The sequence below is a fragment of the Prionailurus bengalensis genome, chromosome D2, assembly GCF_016509475.1.
Source record: "Prionailurus bengalensis isolate Pbe53 chromosome D2, Fcat_Pben_1.1_paternal_pri, whole genome shotgun sequence".
In the NCBI taxonomy this organism is placed as follows: domain Eukaryota; kingdom Metazoa; phylum Chordata; class Mammalia; order Carnivora; family Felidae; genus Prionailurus; species Prionailurus bengalensis.
Genome location: NC_057351.1, coordinates 43,587,435 through 43,602,788, shown reverse-complemented (window position 1 = coordinate 43,602,788; position 15,354 = coordinate 43,587,435). Strand labels below are relative to the sequence as shown.

At 45.7% G+C, this 15,354-nt stretch overlaps 1 protein-coding gene across 2 annotated transcripts in view; it reads left to right on the top strand.

Annotated features, from left to right (window-relative positions):
- The window catches only part of GRID1 (glutamate ionotropic receptor delta type subunit 1), a 699,728-nt gene that overhangs the window by 646,105 nt on the left and 38,269 nt on the right, over nucleotides 1-15,354 (top strand). For both annotated transcript variants that reach the window (XM_043596765.1, XM_043596766.1), the window contains exon 13: nucleotides 10,485-10,680. In XM_043596765.1, the coding sequence (XP_043452700.1) occupies nucleotides 10,485-10,680 (196 nt within the window). The remainder of the gene's footprint in view (nucleotides 1-10,484; nucleotides 10,681-15,354) is intronic.

Genomic DNA, 15,354 nt, shown 5'->3' with positions numbered 1-15,354 from the left:
ATGGTGCATCCTGCTTTTGTATTGATTTGTGGCAGCAAATATTTGCGGGTGTTGAGAGCTGGGAGTCCGCCATATTCCTGGCATGGAGGTACGGCCGGCTGGCAGGGCTGTTTGTGCAGGGCTCCCACTGAGCCCAAGGGGCATAGGAGCTGGGTAAGCAGACAGCTGCTGCTTGCAGGGTTCAGGCTCAAGAGGATTCTCTCAGCCAATGCTGATTTCCATTAAATCCACAAAGAAACTGGATCTTGAAGCTTCAGTACCCTGAGGAGGAAGGCTGGGGAGTACCCGGCCCCATCCCTGAGCTCCTTGGTGATTGGTTCCTGGGATAGCTCTGACCACATAGCTCTGTGCTGTGTTTCCTGGCCCAAGGCTACAGTTCTTCTGTTTAAGTTCTCAAGCCATCATTATGTCTGTTTCTCTGCAGATGACTAGCCCACACCTGTCCTGAAAGGAGACTGGTCAACTCAAGAAAAAGACCTTTCCAATACAATATACAACCTACACATTTGGAAAGTGATAAAAATGAATTCACTAATATATTATTCATGCACATAATAACCCATGTTTATTAGAGTGTCTACTAAGTGCCAGGCAGTATTGTAGGTAGGGAGGCAAATTATCCCAATTTGGCTGGAACTTACCTAGTTTTAGCACTGAAAGTCCTATGTCCCAGGAAATCTCTCTGCCCTGTGCAAACCAGGATGATGTGGTCATGCAGTTGTAGGCACTGGTGATATAGCAATAAACCAAACAACCAAGTCCCATTCCAGGGGGAGAACTGACATTCAAAAGCCTGTGATATATTTCTTTGCTTTTATCATATAATTTAAGATGGGTGGTATTTTATATAGGGTTGTCAGCAAAGGCCTCACAGAGAGAGTGACATTTGATCAGAGACACAAGACACTGAGAAAGTGAGCCAATTAAAGATGTGAGGGAAGTGTATATCAGGCTGAGGGGAAAACAGCTACAGAAATCCCAAGGCAGGAAGGCAGGGAAGCCATTGTGGTGAGAGAAGAGGTGTTGGGTTCTGACCATGTGGGACTTTTCAGACCTTGTGAGGATTTGGATGCTTCTTTGAGAGATAGGAAGCAATCGGAGGGTTATGGACGAAGAGGTGACATGATTTGACTTAGATATTGAAACGATCATTCCACCTATTCCCTTGAGGAATATTGTAGAGTTAAAGGTGGAGACAGGGAGACCATTAGGGAGATGATCTCAGTATCCACATAAGACACAGAGTGGTGCATGGTGAAGGTGATAAGAAAGTGTCTGCTTCTGGATCTCTCTTGATGATAGAAGAGAGCAAATATGCTAAGTTAATATGTGAGATATGCAAGGAAGAGAGGAACAGCAATGATTCCAAAGCTTTCGTCCACAGCATCTCAGAAAATAGTGTTTGTCTGAGATGGACAAAGTAGAGGAAGAACAGTTTGCTGGTAGATTTTGGGGTTCACAATTCAAGAGCTTGGGTTTGAACGTGTTCTGTCTAGGGACCTATTAGCCATCCAGATGGAGCTGTCAGGTGTGAGCAGTTGCCTAGAGTCAATGGGGTGGGTCAGGGCTGGGGTGGTCCACTGGAGGCATCAATGTATAGATGTATTTACAGCCAACTGACTTGACCAAATCATGGTGAAAGGGATGTCACTAGAGAAGAGAGGGAATCTATTGGCTGCACGTGGGACACCCCAAGATTCAGAGTGTGGGAAGAGAAGAAGTAGAAAGGAGAGGAATAAGGAGGCACTTGCAAGGTGAGAGAACTAAGAGTGATGTCCAGAAGCCAAATGAGGGAATGTCTTCAGGAAGGACAGAGTGATCAAGTTTGTCAAATTCTGCTGGTTGGGGTAGAGTGTGGAGTGGGAAACGGCCACCATATTTGGGAGATCATCAATGACTTTGACAAAAACAGCTTCAGTTCAGTGCTGAAATGAAAACTTAACCAAGGTAGGTTCATGAAAAATGGGAACAGAGAAATGGAGACTCTTAACATAGATGACTCTCCAGAAGAACTGGAGAGTGGTTGGAGAAGGGTATGATTTCAAAGAACGAGTTTTTGTTTTTTGGGTTTTGTTTTGTTTTTTTTGTTTTGTTTTGTTTTGTTTTTAAAGATAGAAGATGTATGTGTTTTCATGCCGATGGAAATGATCCGTAGAGAGAGGCAATTTCATGATGTTGGAGACAGAGGTGACAACTGGAAGGGCAATGTATTTGAGAAGGCAAGGAAGTGTGGGCTCCAGGAGACAGACACAGTATGACAGAAATAGGAGCAAGGACTGACCACCATTTTAAAAGTTGGGCCGGCAGGTATTCAGTGGTTTTAGGAAAGAAAGTTCTTTATAAAGAAGCAAAGTTCTCTACTGATTGCATCTACTGTCTTAAGAAATGGGAAGTGGGGTCATGGTCTGAGAGTCATCTAAGAGAGTGAGAGGATGAATTGGGCAGGGGAGTCTGGAAGCACATCAGGCTGCATGAGGGTCTACTTGAGGTTAGCAGTTGTGCTTCTAAAGTTAGACCCATCACTGTGCTGGTATCCAGCCTGGATTTTTTTTCTCCATCATATTCAGCTATAAGCACAGAGTTGTTTTAAACCAGAATTGATTCTTTCAGGAAACACAAAGTCAGCACCTGTTGTCTGTCAGACCATATGTGGAGTGACAGGGATCTGGACATGGACAGAGTCCAGCCCCAAGGGAGCTCACTGTTGAGGTGGGGAGCAGACATGTTGATGGACACATGAAGTCCAAAGGGGTAGATGCAAAGATAGGCTACTCTGGGAACACAAAAATGGGGCCTGGATCCAGGAGGATCTATTCTTCCTACTGGAGATGTCAGCTGAAATGATTCCTGGAGGGCGGGTGGGTTTTAGTCCAATGAGGAAGGCAGGGCACAGCATGATGGACAGATAATGAGCCCAGGGGAAGGCTTGGAGGCCTGAGAAGAGGCTAGAGACGATGGATCTGGAATGCAGGAGGCTTCGAGACTGAGCATCTTTTGCCAATGGTATTGCCCTGGTTTTGACTTAGTGGAGGATATGGACGTTCAGCCTCTGACACATGCCAGGGCCTCAGTTTGCTACCCGGCTCAGCAGCATCTGACCCAGGCTGAGGTGACACTCACAGCCCATCCCTCAGGACCTGTCACTGAGCCCTGCTCACTTACAGGGTCCAGACTGAGTTTCGCAAATCTGAAACACATGACCGCATATGCCTTCCTTTCAGAAACTTTGGCTGCCAGGGTACCAGACCTGAGCTCAATCCAGAAGATGCACCCATGAGGGAAATTTCAGACTGCCTTGGTGAGGGAGCCTCAGTCCTAATGGGCTCTGGATGCTCAGGATGGCTCAGGCCTTTCTGGGTTAGGCTGGGCATTTTCATCTTGTTCTGGGGACTGAAGATACAACTATCAGAGCCCCTTGGAACCTGCTTCTCATAGCCAGAAGGGCAGGTATTTGATGAGGTAGGAGAGGAGCCCCTCTCCTCGAAGTGGATCTGGACCATGCTGGGAAGTTGGCAGAGGGGGTGGACACGGAGGACAAGGACAGCACACAGTTAAGCTCCCAAGGCCCAGAGCTGTCACTTAGGTAGCAGAAGGATTTTTAATTTTTAAGGATTTGCGTTCTGTTTACAATGTAATTAAAAAACGCAAATTTTATAGAAACACATTTGTAAAAAGTGGAAATCTCACAACTGTTCAGGGCTTATTCCCCCTGTGTTTATTCCTATATTTATTTACATTTATTAATGGTTACTTTTTACCAGAATGCAGATCGGCTGTAAACAAATACATTTTTTTCCTAGCAGTTTAGTTTGGGCATCTTTTTATTTCCATAGCATTCAAAAACATGGAATATGGAAAGAAAGCGATGTGGAGGGAAGGTTGGGGAGGGAGAGGAGTGTGGCTCTGCTGGGTACTCAGTACATGCCAGGCCCTCTGTGGCTGGCCCCAGGGCTCACGTTTGAAGAAGGGCTTTGTGGCCTCCTGTATCCTATAAGTGCATGTCTTCCTGTCATGAGCTACACCGCCCTCATCCTGATGGGTCATTAAGTGTCCTCAGAGGGTTCCCCAGCTGGGATTCAGAACTGCAGTCACTCTCATGACTGACTGGATACAAAAGAGTGTGTGTGATGCCCCTGCCTCACCTTCCCCAAGCTTCCATGATGGGCCCTGGCAAATGTTGAGGGTGCTGTTCCTGAGGAGAAGACAGATTTCCAGCCTGCCAGCCTCTGCTCTTGGAAGGCACAGCTTCTCCAGGTCTTGTCCCACCCACAAGGGCACCCTCAAAGTGCTGGAGAAGTACATGCCCTCAGTGTGAACTCCAATGGCTAAAACACCCCCTACACCCTCGATCTAATCTCATCCTCCATTATTTTCCATAATTCTTACTCTGCTTTATTAATTTTCATAGTACTTTTTTGATCACTGGATACATGACATTGGAAGTCTGCTGACTACGCCCCACAGGCCACATCAGCAGCCTACAAACTAACACTGTTTTTCTTTTTTGAAACATTTTTAAAGTGTCCTAACACACACACACACACACACACACACACACACACACACAAACCCAAGGGATATGTGACAGATTGGTATGTGGCCCTTATTGCCCACATATGTAAAATTTGTCCCTTTCCAGAAAGCATGCTGACCCTGGCATTCCATCTGTTTTTGTTGTTGTTCATATGTTTGTTTCTGTCTCCCTACCTCTACCATATAATGCCCCAGAAGCGAGAACTTGGTGTTGTTCATGCTGTATCCCTCACCTAGAGCAGTGCTTGACACAAGCAGATGCTTAGAAAAGGTGTTTTGGGATGAATCAATGGAAACATGAAGACACCTGTGAAGCCTTTCAGAGCCCAAGGTTGAGAGGCATCTCAGAGTATGTCAGCCTTCTTCCGAGGTCCTGTCCACCTTAACAGCCCCAGGTGTGGGGGAGGAGAGACCAGGAAAGGTGGCAAAGCCTCGGGTAGGAGAACACTGCATGAGAGAGGAACCAGAGAGACTGGAGGCACAGGGGGAAGCCCTGGTGAAGAGACTGAGGAGGGGCAGAGAAATGGTGGAGAGTTGAGAGCACTGGTCCTGCAAGCAGCCTGTGGAAACCCAGCCAGGCCATCCCAAATGACTCAGGTAGCGTCATCTCCTGTAGAGTCAGACAAAAGCAGTAGAAAAAGGAGGCTGCTGGGATGATCGTCAAGGCATCTGTGGGCTTTAGTTCATGCAGCTTCACATTAGGATGAGCGTCCCCACCCTCCCATGCCTTTTGGGTCACTCCACTACTTTCTTTGCTTTTTTAAGGAAGAATAATAGGGCTTTGGGATTTAGATTTACCAGGACTGTGATTATGGCAAGCCCACAGTTGTTAAAATCTGTTTTACATATACTGTATATTGATTCTGCTCCTGTTACAAGTGTATTTATCTCCATTGCTAACATAAATATTTCTGTAACATGCAAAGATGTATTTATAAATTCTGTATTATTGATTTTTTTCATGTGGCAAACACATTTATCTCTTTGTTAATGAAAACGTATCTAGGAAATAGTAAGATTGATTTATGGAGAAAGGTATGGGGAGGGAGGTGGTGCCGAGCTGGGTAGACTGTCCTTGGCCACAGCTGAAGGAGATGTTGTGGGACTTCCAGAAAGTGCGTGTGCATGTTTATTTGGAGGAAACTGCTCTCAGAGACAAAGGATGTTTGCAAAGGCTTTCTGCAAGGCAGTCTGGTGTGTTTGTAGGAGTCAGCTATGCTTTCAGCTAGGGGAGACTCCCAAAATTAGCATCCGGGCCAGGAGATATAGAGAAGCATCTCCCATTGGTCTCAAACTCAGTTTCCATAGGGCACAACTGAGTGAAAGATACAGGCTCAAAAGTAGGCTTGGAGGAAAGGCTAAGCCTTGCCATGGAAGGATTCCAACACTACAGGTTGTTAAAAGATGAAAAAGTAAGGAGATAGGCAGTAGACTACAGGAAGCCAGGGGCAGCTGCAGAATGTGCATGCTTGCAATGTGACACTTCATTAGTGAATGCAAACCCAGACAGGGCAGCCTGGGGAAGATTCTTTTAAAGACTTCCTTCCATAATACAGGCAATGGTGTTATAAAAGCATATGGTGTCACGTGGTAGCTACACTTGTGGTGAGCATAGCCTAATGCATAGGGTTTTTGAATCACTATGTCATACACCTGAAACTAATGTAACATTGTGCATCAACTATACTTCAATAAAAATAAATAAATAAAGACATCCCACCCCAGAAGCTTCCCTCACCCAGGCACTTACTAATTTCTCGGGAAAAACCTCTGCTAGGCAGTTCCCATCATGGTTCACAAAAAAAAAAAGGGTCCATATGGCCTGCCAAAGGAGTTTTGGTGTCTCCATGCTTACTCTGGATTCAGAATTCCTCAGGTTGTCACTCTAGGCATCCTGGGTACCTAAAATGTGTACTGCTCACAAGGCAACCCATTGGATGCTGATAAAGAGGCATTTGCATGTACCTTGGCAATAACATGGAAGCAAGAAACTCGACCACAGGCCTCTTACTAGGAAGGCAAATGGGCAGATGCCAAGACAGGCTTCGATCTCATGAACCTAGAAAAGTCTAAAAAAGCTGCCTGTCCTCGGTTGTTTCCATCCAGGTGTGACCATCCCAGTCCCAACCCTGATTAGTCCTTTATACTGTTCTCTGTTTTGACCATTTGAACTGCTTATTGACAGCCTAACAGAAGGGCCACCATTTTTAAACATTGACCATGCACCAGACCTATGTCTGTGATCCTTAATCTTCACCAAATTTGTGAGAAAAGTATGAGTGAATAAAACTAGGGTCTCAGTAGGTGATTCTGAAACCTGCACATGCACCACACTCACCTGGAGGGCTGCAAAAGTATATAGATTGCTGAGTACCACCCCTAAGTTTCTGATTCAGTAGTACTGGGGTAGGCCCAAGAACTTGCATTTCTTCAAGGGCCCTGGGTGATGCTGATGCTGTGACTCTGAGGACCATTCTTCGAGAACTACTGGTCTACCTCAAACAGCTAAGGTATCCACAGGCAGGATTCACACCCATATCTGTATGATTCCAACACTGCATTGTGTTAGCTGATATGAATTGCCCCATGGTGTGTGTTCCAGATGGACCACCAGGGCCTTCTCCAGTCATATCTTGTCTTAATGGAACACCTTACCCCTTGATTCTCCATCTAGCTACCTCTACCCATCTTTCATGGCTCAGTTAACATTTTCTCTTCTACGAAGCCTTTCCTTAGCTCTGGCCATAGCCAGATGCACCTCCCCTTTGCTTCCAGGGTCCCCCATGCAGAGCTCTATGTCAGCCCTCTCATGTTGTTTAGTGACTACTGTTGTACTCCTCTGACCATTCTCCCATCCCTCACTGTGAACCCCATGAGGATGCCTGCCATTCATTCCTTGCTGTGTGTGCCATGGTGCCTTACCAAGTGGCTATTCAGCAGCTGTTGGTGGGACAACTGCTTGAATGACTCTAACCAGTTGTCAGCATGCATGACTGAGGTTTATAGAGATAGCACCAGTGATGGGCAGATCTTCATCTCTCTGTGTTGAGGGTGCAGGGACACTTTCTAGAAGTCATTGCTGAAGAGACTACTTTGAGACACATGCTAAATTAAGTGTGTTAGTGATGCCTTCTCCAAGCTAAGCATCCCTTGCTTGTTCAGATGGGTGTGCTATCTGATGTGCACATCTGTCTTTCTCTGACTGCCAGTGTTGGCTCGGAGCCTGGTTGGCCCATTGCTCCTATACTCTTTCATTCCTCCCCCTTTCAAAACTGATGAGAGGATGAGTGCCCCAAGGAAATGACGGCTTTGGCGTATGAAGAGTGGAGTCCTCCTGCCTAAACCTCTGAATGTTTTGATAGTGTTATTTACACAGAAGTATGGTAGAAGTACCTACTGTGTGCTGGGCATGTTAGTGAGCTTGGAAACTTTCCTTGAAAGAGCGTGTGTGCATCTGAGATAGGAGAGATCCCTCTGCATGGACTCATGGCTATGAAAGATGATATACGGAGGCCATGGGGCTGAGCCATGAGGCTGGCACAGCAAAAGGAGGTGGTGTTTGGGGGCGGGAGCAGTGAGGTCTTCTGGGACAGAAGTGGACATGAAGCCATAAACATTTGGGCTGCCTACTTGTCATCCAGAGATGATCCCCGAGCCTCTGGCCAGGGGTACCGTCATGAATAAATACTAAGAGGCGAGAGGAAATCTCCATTTCAAATGTGGGGATGGAACAGTAGTGCTGAGCTCCTTGGCAGTTACGCATTCATTCCATACTCATGGAAACTGCAGTAATTTAGAGCAGTTCAGTATTTAGACTCAACTGTGTAATTCATCTTGATGTTTCCCATTCATCAAAGCCTTGTGTTTGTTTGTATTACCATGAGAAAAATAAAAAACGTGGGAAAAAAGATCCCCCCTTCCTTTCATTACAGGCAAATTACGACAGAGTTACAACCCTTGGGGCCCTTCAAGCAAAGGAACATCTTGCTTCAATTAGATATAAATAATGAACAATAATTAGAAAGATTTCTTCATCGAATTTGTTATTTTGTGTTTCCTTTCATCTGTAATGTATTGAAACAAACACTGAGCTCTGTTTCTGGGCCATGTAGCAGGGCCTAAAGGAACTCCATGGAGTGCATCTCCAAAGCAGGAAGAAGCACCCATTTTTGGCTCCTCTGTGTGCATGTTGTGAAGACTGGTGTCAGCCCTGGATCCAGTGCCATGGATGTAAAAAGGAGGCTGCCTCAGCTCTAGTCCTCCAGATTCCTATAGTCTGCCATGCAGAATAATTGCTACTAGTTACCGGCCACTCAGTTTGCGTCAGGAGCTGCTTTACAAGCTAAACACACATTATTTCACTTAGTCTTAACAGTAGCCCTCTGCCACAAGCTCTACTTCTAGCCCTGTTTTAAGTGTTTCGGAAACTGAGGCACAGAGAGTTTAGCTAACCTGCCAGTCCTGTGGTATCAGTACTGGTGGAGCCAGGAGGTAAGGCAAGTGGTTGGACTCCAGAGATGTTGCTTCCTCTCACTCTGGGATGCTGTTCTCTCAAATCACAGTGATATTATGCAGCCATAGAAACCGTACAAGGTATAGAGATGGCACAGGGAGGTGATGGCTTCACATGGGGAAGGGAGGCACCCAGATCTTCAGGGTGTCTGCAGAAGAATATCTGGTGGATGAGTGAGATAAACGGGTTCCAGACTGAGGAAGCACCATGGTCTGGTGCCATAGATGGGGACTGTGTGGGATTTCTCGTTTCAGCATTGGCTGTGGAGTTGCATGGAGGCAGGGGCAACAGCTGGAGATGAGACCAGAAGATGGAGGGTTGGGTAGATCAGGTCGAGAAGATGGGATCTCCTCGTGGAAACGGTGACTCATGGAGAAGTGGGGATGATGATCCTTGTTGTTACAAAGGAGAAACGGATTTCCAGAAGAGAAATAAAGAGTGATTTAGTTGGAGCCTGGAGAGAGAGGCTGGCTCACCACAAAGCATTCGGGGATTTTTTTTGCCAGTTTATTCTATATGTGGCATTCTCTCAACACACTGAACCAGGTGATGCTCACTTAAGGCAAGTGAGAGCTTCATGCCAATTGGTCCTTCCTGGTCTGACTATTTTCCTACCCCCAAGAAAGCCTCTCCTTGACCCCTAGCTCAGACATCTGCTGGTGGGCCTTCCCGATGCACTCCCCGCCTCCAACATGCACCTGACTTGAACTACCTGCTTCTCCTTCATGTACAATAAACCCAAGGCTCTTGGAAATGCTTTGATTTATCTCCACCATCTTTCAATAATACTTAGCACCTAAAAATCAAGAGAATTCATATAAAAATCCAGTTTTCTTTCTTTATTAGAAGGCAAACTGAGGGGTAATGCTCAAAGTGCAACAATGGGTGGAACTCTAGAAGAGCCACAAGTTTTGGAGGGGACATGCATATTCACTGGCACCACCTGAGTGTGTGCCTCTGCCCACACCAGTTCTAAGTGTCAGGGACTAGTCATCATCATCCATGTTGCCAACATGTATTTCCTTCCTGTGCCGTAGACATTGGAGTTGGAGACCTTTAGTATCCAGCCTCCCGTGTTGCCCTGTCTCCTCTATTGTGATTGTCTGTCTATATATTTCTCTGGCTAGACTAGACGCTCCTTGAGGGCAGGGATGATGTCTTATTCATCCTTTTGTCCCTTGATCTCAGCACAGGACCTGGTTTTAGGTGTTCAATAACCTTACTGAATCAATCTACACTAAAGAAACATAACTGTGGTAGAATTAGGCCCTGATAAGTCATGCTCTGGGCTGAGGAACTCGAGCTATTTGAAGTTGGAAGTGATGAATGTGGATAGTGGGCCACAGCTGGTCTCGGTCTTCAGGAGGACTTTACAGCCCATTTATATCCCTGCAGTGTGCAACATGTACACATGCCTCACTACCTTTTTGCATTTCAGGACATTCCAGGACCTCTCCAAACAAGTTGATATGTCTTACGGTACAGTCCGGGATTCTGCTGTGTATGAGTACTTCCGAGCCAAGGGCACCAACCCCCTGGAACAAGACAGCACATTTGCTGAACTCTGGAGGACCATCAGCAAGAACGGAGGGGCTGACAACTGTGTGTCCAGTCCTTCGGAAGGCATCAGGAAGGTAGGTGAGAGCTGGCCACCTAGCCACATGTGTGCTATGACTGGCTGTGGGCACCATCGTCTCCAAGGTAGGAGACACCTTCTCAGAGCAACTCCTTTGAGTAGCCCTGTCATCTACAGGGTGATTCATCTTCAGCCAGTTTGATAGAAATTTCTCACAGGCATCTGAGTGTCCATAGGAGATGCACACATTCTTTAGGTAGATGCCCATTCTTGGCAACAGAAGCAGAGGGGCTGCTCATTAAGTATATTCTAAGTTTCCAAAGGGTCAGTGAAGAGCAGGCAGAGTAAGCCCCCACATATGGACCTCCTTCCTCATGGGCCCATAGGATGGTAGCCCTGAGGAGCCTGCCCATCCCAAGCGAGAACACTCAGCAAAAGCAGAAGCTGAGGACCAGTTAAGAGGTGGAGGGACTTAAGGGACAAGGTTGAGGAGAGGGTGAGCACACTGTGGGCAGCCGGGGGTTAGAAAGGGGAAGACCACACCTAAGGGGCAGAAGGCCCAGAGCAAGGGCTGGCCAGTTGGGCCTGTCTGTGGAACTGCGCTTTGGAAAAGAGGTGTTCTTAGGGGATGGTGGTGAGGACAGCAAACCTAGGATGGAGGCCATAGTGGGGGAAACTGACAGAGAGCAGGGAGCGAGGAAGCCAGGGCCAGAGAGAAGAAGGACATAGTAGCAACCATCATTCTTCGGCAGTGGGTTAGACTCTGCTCATTTATTTCATTTAATTGCCCACAATGGCCTGAATTAATCATTGTTATCCCATTGTACAGGTGAGGATCAGAGATGTGGGGTCACACTCGTAGTTAGGTCCTGATGCCTGGGGTTCCAGGCTGTGTTTGGCATTTACCCACTGTATGCTGCAAAGCCCCTAAGGGTCAGTGAGGAGGAAGATGGTAGGATGAAGGCAGGTGTCCTCTAAGGATGCTACTGGTGGTAGTGTCCTGCTATCCAGTGACCCTCACATGCAATGCCTACTGTCCCGGAGGTCCCTAGTGAATGGTGTAAGAAAGACATGCACCTGTGGCTAGGACTCCTGCCTCTGAGCAGACGGGCATTCCACCCTGCCTCAACATCTCCTCTTCTCCCTTCTGTTCTCACAGAGCAGTTAGCTCATGATGGCTTCTCCTTGTCATTGAGCCACGTGAAACAATAGAAAGCGTCTGGGCTCTGAAGCCTGACACACTTGGGTGTGAATGCCAGCTCTGTACTAACCAACTATGTGAAGTGGAGCACACTGCTCTTCCTGTCTGGAACCTCTCAGAGTTGAGAGAGGCCCTTTGGAGGTCTCCTTAGAAAGGTAAAATATTCAGGGGTGCCTGGGTGGCTCAGTTAGTTAAGCATCTGACTTCAGCTCAGGTCATGATCTCACGGTTTGTGAGTTCGAGCCCCACGTCGGGCTCTGTGCTGACAGCTCGGAGCTTGGAGCCTGCTTCGGATTCTGTGTCTCCATCTCTCTCTGCTCCTCCTCCACTTATGCTCTGTCTCTCTCTCCTTCAAAAATAAATAAAAACATTAAAAAAATTTTTTTAAAGGTAAAATTTTCAAAATTATATGTTATGGTAAATTTTGAATGTTTATGTTGAACCAAGTGATACCTTAACAAAAATAATAGGCTGCAATGTAAATATGCTATCCCCATGCTAACGAGATTTATTAAAATCTCTTTGTTTTTAGTGATTTACAAAGGATGGCACTCTAACCTCGAGCTGCCAGGTCTTCCTTCATCCCTAATAAGTGACTCTTTGTGGTTGTAGGTGACCTCATTTGGAAGTAATGAATACAAAGTTGACTTAAGGCTTTTTATGAATGTAGGCCTGGGCCAAATGGCCTTTGAGTTTCCGCTCTCTGCTTTCTTTGTCTCTCATAGACAGCCAATACTCCCATTCATATAGCATTTTTATGAAGATTCATTGCAACAGTGCTACAAAAAGTGCTTCTTAGAAAAGATGGCTACTTTTGACTTTATTAAACTTCCATTTGTCGTAAGACACTTTAAAGAAAATAAAAAGACAAGTCGCACACTGGGAGAGGATATTTACAACGTGTTATCACCAATGTAGGATTAATATCAAGATGAGAGGAAGAACTTTTATAAAAGTAAGAAAAATTCAAACAGTTTAACAGAAAAATGGGTATAAGACTTGCACAGGCCTTTCACAGAAGAGGGAATGCATATGGCCAGTAATTATAGGAGGAGATATTCAAAATCATTAGTGGTCTAGGATATGCAAATCAAGAACATAAAGGTATATCATTTTACACCAATTAGACCTGTATAAAATGAGAGGTGGTGGAGAGGACGGGAGTAACAGGTGGTTAATTGCTGGTGGGAGTGTACCCAGTACAACCACTTTGGAAATGAGTTTGTTATTCTCTTATAAAAGAGAACATCCACATACCCTATGACCCAGTGATACCACGCCTGTGTATCTACCCAAAGGAAACTCCTGCATGCACTTCAGAAGTGAGAAAGGTCAGGGTAACATTGCTTATAGTCAGAACCCTGGAAACCATCCAAATGAGCTTTACCAAGATAAAAAAAAAATATGACCTGCAATGAAATGAATGGACTACAGCTTCATGTAATAGCATGGATGAATCTTAGCAGAATAACATTGAGTCAGAAAAAGCGTTCAAGGCAGTTTCATATGGATCAATGAATAGAAAACAACATACGACTTAATACCCATGTAAAATGTATAAAACACACGCACACACACATCGAAAGTAATGATAAAATACAGAATTCATGATAGTGGTTCATATAGATGGGAGAGGCAGAGCAACAGGGAGGAGAAAAGCAAATGGTTGAATCGCAAGTCAAGGTCAGCGTTAGCTTTAGATTCACGGGGTTTTTAATTTTTTTTTTCATTTCTCATTATAATAAATAACTAATGAGTTAATTAAAAAAAGGGGTCATTCCTGGACAAAAGGATGGGTGTCCTGACCCAAGGGTTCAGGTGATTAATCCTAGTTTGTGCACCTCCCTTCCCTTCCAAATGAGTGAGTCCTGACCAAGCCAGGGAGAGTTTGGCTCCCACAGATGTCAGGCCCTTTTGTCTCTGCAAGCCTCCAAACCTGCCTAGTATTGTTCCCGGTGTACCATAAGACAGCAAACACCACCATAGAGCCCTCTGGAGGGTGATAAATCTGGAGATGGGTCATCAGGGAAATAGTTACTTGTCATCCTACTTACCCCTAGCCCATTGCTGGCACTTTGGAAATCATTCACCCTCTGGTAATATTTAGGGTCTTATCTCATGAATAAAACAATGTAAAAAAATGTGAGTAGTGGAAGATGCAAATAAAGGATTCCTTATAAATGCCTATAGCTTCGTGGCACAGAATCTAATCTTTTTCCAGTACATAGGATGTGTTACTTTTATGACACCTTCATTTTATAAACCCCAAACCAGCTTTGGGGTCACAAATCTCTCTCTTGCATTTGGATCTTTAAGAAAAAACTGAACTGCCAGCACTAGACAAATGTTAAGGGTTTTATAACTAGTGTCATAAAAGTAAGTTTATGGTATTGTCAGAAAATGGAGTGTGCTGCATTTTTTTACTGGAAGGAGAGCTCAGATTTGCTCTCAGGTCCTCTTCATGTGCCTGTTTGGGGGGCTCCTGCACCTAAATGCTTGTCTGAAACTCTTCCCATCTCTTGCCCCTATGGAGCTGCCCCTCAAGCCCCACCCCCCCAACCCCAGGCTACAGCTTTGGAAACCTTGTGAATCCCACCCACCTGCTGCAGACCAGGCTGGGGATGACCATGCCCCAAGTGAGGTTCATGTCCTGAATTCAGGAGCTATAAGGAGAAATCCAGCCAAAGAGAGCCTGCTTCTGTGCAGCACAGGCAGCCTGGTAAAGGTGAGGAGGGGATGCCCCGAAGGGACATTGCCAGAAACTTCTTAAGCAAAGGGAGGATGACCTCACTTGTAATTTCCAGTTACTCTTTGGTGGCTCTGGCTCCATTTCTGGAGAGTACTTGGTGTGGAGTGATGTCTAATTACTACTAAAGTCAAGGAGCTTGGTGTGGAGGGTAACCTCAGAGAGCTGCGATTATTTTTTCCTTGGGAATGCTGCAGATTTTAATGACTTGAAACCAATTTAGGTGGGAAATTGCTTAGCAAGAGGTGATTACTTTTCCACAGTATCAGAACCAGGGAAAGGGATTATGTCATGGTTGCCCCACCTCTGTGACCCTTTCCTTCATGCTGGTGGCCACTCAGACAAGGAGGGGGCAGCCCTTTCCAGGCCCTGGTGAAGAGAACAGGAAGGAATTTGTAAGGGGAAGGAAGTTTTATTTATTTACTAAGAACCCACAGCATACAGTTTTTATAACAGACCTGCCTGGCACCCAGTGAGTCTCAATAAATACTGGGTTGCCCCTAAATGAGTCATCTGTTTACTGTTTGACTGAGCAGAGACACATAAATCTGAAATGTAGTTGGTGCCATCAGTACCATCAGTTGGTTACCCTCCATGGACTTCTCGATGGGAGGGGTAACGAAAATAACTCCAGGGTCCCTTTCAGGCTTGTCCCTTAATAGCCTTCTCTTAGGAAAGCAACCCTGCTGGTCCTCAAGAGGAAAGAAGCTGCCTTCATTTTTCTCAGCCACCTGCTCCTGTCAGACCTGAGCAAAGAGTAGACCAGATGTCAGCAACATTACAGT